Source organism: Ipomoea nil, unplaced genomic scaffold (assembly GCF_001879475.1).
Source record: "Ipomoea nil cultivar Tokyo-kokei standard unplaced genomic scaffold, Asagao_1.1 scaffold0873, whole genome shotgun sequence".
Taxonomy (NCBI): domain Eukaryota; kingdom Viridiplantae; phylum Streptophyta; class Magnoliopsida; order Solanales; family Convolvulaceae; genus Ipomoea; species Ipomoea nil.
The window spans coordinates 798,502-801,263 of NW_017617301.1; the positions used below are offsets into that span (position 1 = coordinate 798,502).

The 2,762-nt window shown below is 34.0% G+C and overlaps 1 protein-coding gene across 1 annotated transcript; it reads left to right on the forward strand.

Annotated features, from left to right (window-relative positions):
- Nucleotides 1–223: 223 nt before the first annotated feature.
- On the forward strand, nt 224–2,004 carry LOC109178868. The gene is made up of 2 exons (XM_019328419.1): nt 224–574; nt 1,668–2,004. The coding sequence occupies exons 1-2, from the start codon at nt 298–300 to the stop codon at nt 1,985–1,987; spliced, it is 597 nt and encodes a 198-aa protein (XP_019183964.1). The 5' UTR covers nt 224–297; the 3' UTR covers nt 1,988–2,004.
- The last annotated feature ends 758 nt before the right edge of the window (nt 2,005–2,762 follow it).

Consider the following 2,762-nt stretch of genomic DNA (forward strand, 5'->3'; position numbering starts at 1 on the left):
CAATTTACTGTATGTAGAATTAATGCAACATATTTGTTAATGTGTTTTGTGTTGTTGTATTATTAAAAGGAAAATGATTAAATTTGTGATAAAATGAGAATTATATAGCATATTGCCTGAGAGCATAATAGTAATTACAGCAAATGTTGACAAAGTTAGGTGAACCATGCACGCCCTCTATAAATAGGATAAGCACCAAAACCAAATACAGGGTGGTAAGTATTACGTCTCATTTATTCATTCCCTTCTTAATTGCGTTTGCCAAAAAGTTTGCTTGGTTTATGAAAAAGCACAAAGATGGTGATGACCTCATTTCACGGCGGAAGCTCCACTTGTGCTACGGCAATAAAGGCAGCATCGCTGGTATTGACGCTGTTTTTGATTCTTGATTCTCCGGCAGCGATGGGGAACCCCGTGGTTGACTTTTCCAGCATAGAGGAGGCCGGCTATGGGGAGGAGAAGCTTTCCACTGTTCTGATTGATGGTACTGTCCTCTGTCATCCTTGTCTCTACGCTCAAAAGGCGGCGGCTCGTCACGATCGTCTCCGCCAGCCTCCGCCACAACCAATCTCAGGTGCGTCGCCGCCGTTAAAGTTTCCTACCAGTTCTTTTCATTTTCTGCTTATATGGTGTTTCAATTATATTCCTATCTTCTAGAAAACTTTATCCAGTTTAGTTTATAATAGGGAGTATCATTATATTATGAAAACCCACTAGAATTGGTCAAATTATTAATTTAGTCATCACAAGATTTTTTGTTGGGAACAATCTATTTTCCTTCTAAATTAGAGTTGGATAGGTGTGAGCAATTGTTAACATATATTCTACCTATGTTAACATATACTCTATCTTTAATTTAGCTATGTATTTTTTATTTATTATTATATATTCACATTGATTGTCTTTCTTTCTTTATCTTTCAGTTTGTAAATATATTTTATTAAGAATAAAATATATTTCTTGAATACAATTACAGAGAATGAACTCTTATATATATACAAACTGAAAGATAAAGAAAAAGGAAAGACAATCAATGTGAATAATAATAATAATAAACCAAAAATACATAACTAAGGTAGAAATAAATGGTTACATAAGTAGAATATATGTTAACAACAACTCAGATTAGTTTATCTTTCTATGGTCATTTATCTATTATTACCTCCTTATGGTTATTTATGGACCATTATGCCAAAAGCAGCTCCAACCCGTAACCTAGTTCATACTACTTATTAGGATGAAGCGCTTACTACTGCATCAGAGTCTATAGTGCAGCTCGCAACGAAAACACAACTTTATTTCTTATAGATCGCCATAACATTTTTTAGAGGTAGGGTGCTAGACTTGATCCTTTACTAGCCTCCACCAAACATTCTCCTAGCCACTAATTGATAGATTTAGACATTTAGTGATTTACTAACCTCCACCCAATAGGCTTTATATCTAGAATACACTTTCTTATAACGGCGGTAAATTTCTTCGTAAATCAAAGAATACAATTATATATATAATCACTTTTTACTCTATATTAACATGCCATGATTGGATTGATTCAGATAAATAATTACATAAGAGTATTTATTTTTTATTTTTCTTCCTTTAATAAAATTTAAACATATTGGGAGAATTTGATCATTAACCATTTATATATATATATATATATGCAGGTGCTTCCGTGGGTGTTTATTGCGGCGGCAGAAGGGGAGGGAGATGGCGGCGGTTATGGGCGCGGAACACGACGGACGAATACGGTGAGTTCCTCATAGATCTGCCTTCACATCTCCATGCAATTCCAAACCTACAAAATAATTGCTGGGTTAAGGTTCTTCATCTTCCAAGGGGTTCAGGTTCAACCTGCACCACCCACCCATCTTTTACAAGGAAACGCAAAGGCATCAAGCTCACCGCAATCCGCGGCGACACCGGCCTCCGTACTTATACCGCTCACAACATACATATCAACGCTAAAGCATGCACAAAAAGATAACAGACAAGAGTATTAATATATATATATATATATATATATATATATATATATATATATATATATAGTGTCTTCTAGCTAGGTTTTAAACAATTACATATACGACGATCGAGAGTTTTCAGTTTTGTACAAAATTGGCCACAGCGTTACTCATCTGGTTGGCGCTCCAGTCACAATGTTTGAGTTATTTACGTGCAGTGGTCTGGCTTCAATTTGACTTGCTAAGTTGTATATTTATATAATATATAAATGAGTGGCAAGTATTTATCTTTTGAAATATATGTGTGTTTGTGCACGAGAAATTATTATTATTAGTGTTAGTTTGTGCTAAGTACCTTGTATGTGCTCTGATGATATGTAGTGAGATCGAGCCTCAATTGAGGCGTTGTGCAAATATAATGTAGGAGGTCGGGGTCAGTGGTTGTCAAAAGTTATATTTGAAGACACAACTTTATTTTCTTATATCGCTACTACATTTTTGAAATGCAGGGTGTTGAACTTGACCCTTCACTGGTATTCGCTCAACAATCCACCTTACCACCAATTGTTAAACTTGACCCTTTATCGGCCTCCGCCCAACAATTGTTATTGTTATTATTATTATTATTATTATTATTATTATTATTATTATTATTATTTGTTAGGAATATAGCGGAATAATGCGGAAGCGAAAAATCGAAAATTGAGAATTATAGAAGTTAAATAATAGGGAAAAATATAAAATGACAAAATAAGAAAATTGATGAATTGAAAAATATAGAAATATATATATATATAT

Bases quoted from the DNA above. Each gene is read 5' to 3' on its own strand.
- LOC109178868 (XM_019328419.1), top strand. From the start codon at position 298: ATGGTGATGACCTCATTTCACGGCGGAAGCTCCACTTGTGCTACGGCA. The intron at 575-1,667 runs GTGCGTCGCCGC...ATATATATGCAG, and splicing joins TCCGCCACAACCAATCTCAG to GTGCTTCCGTGGGTGTTTAT.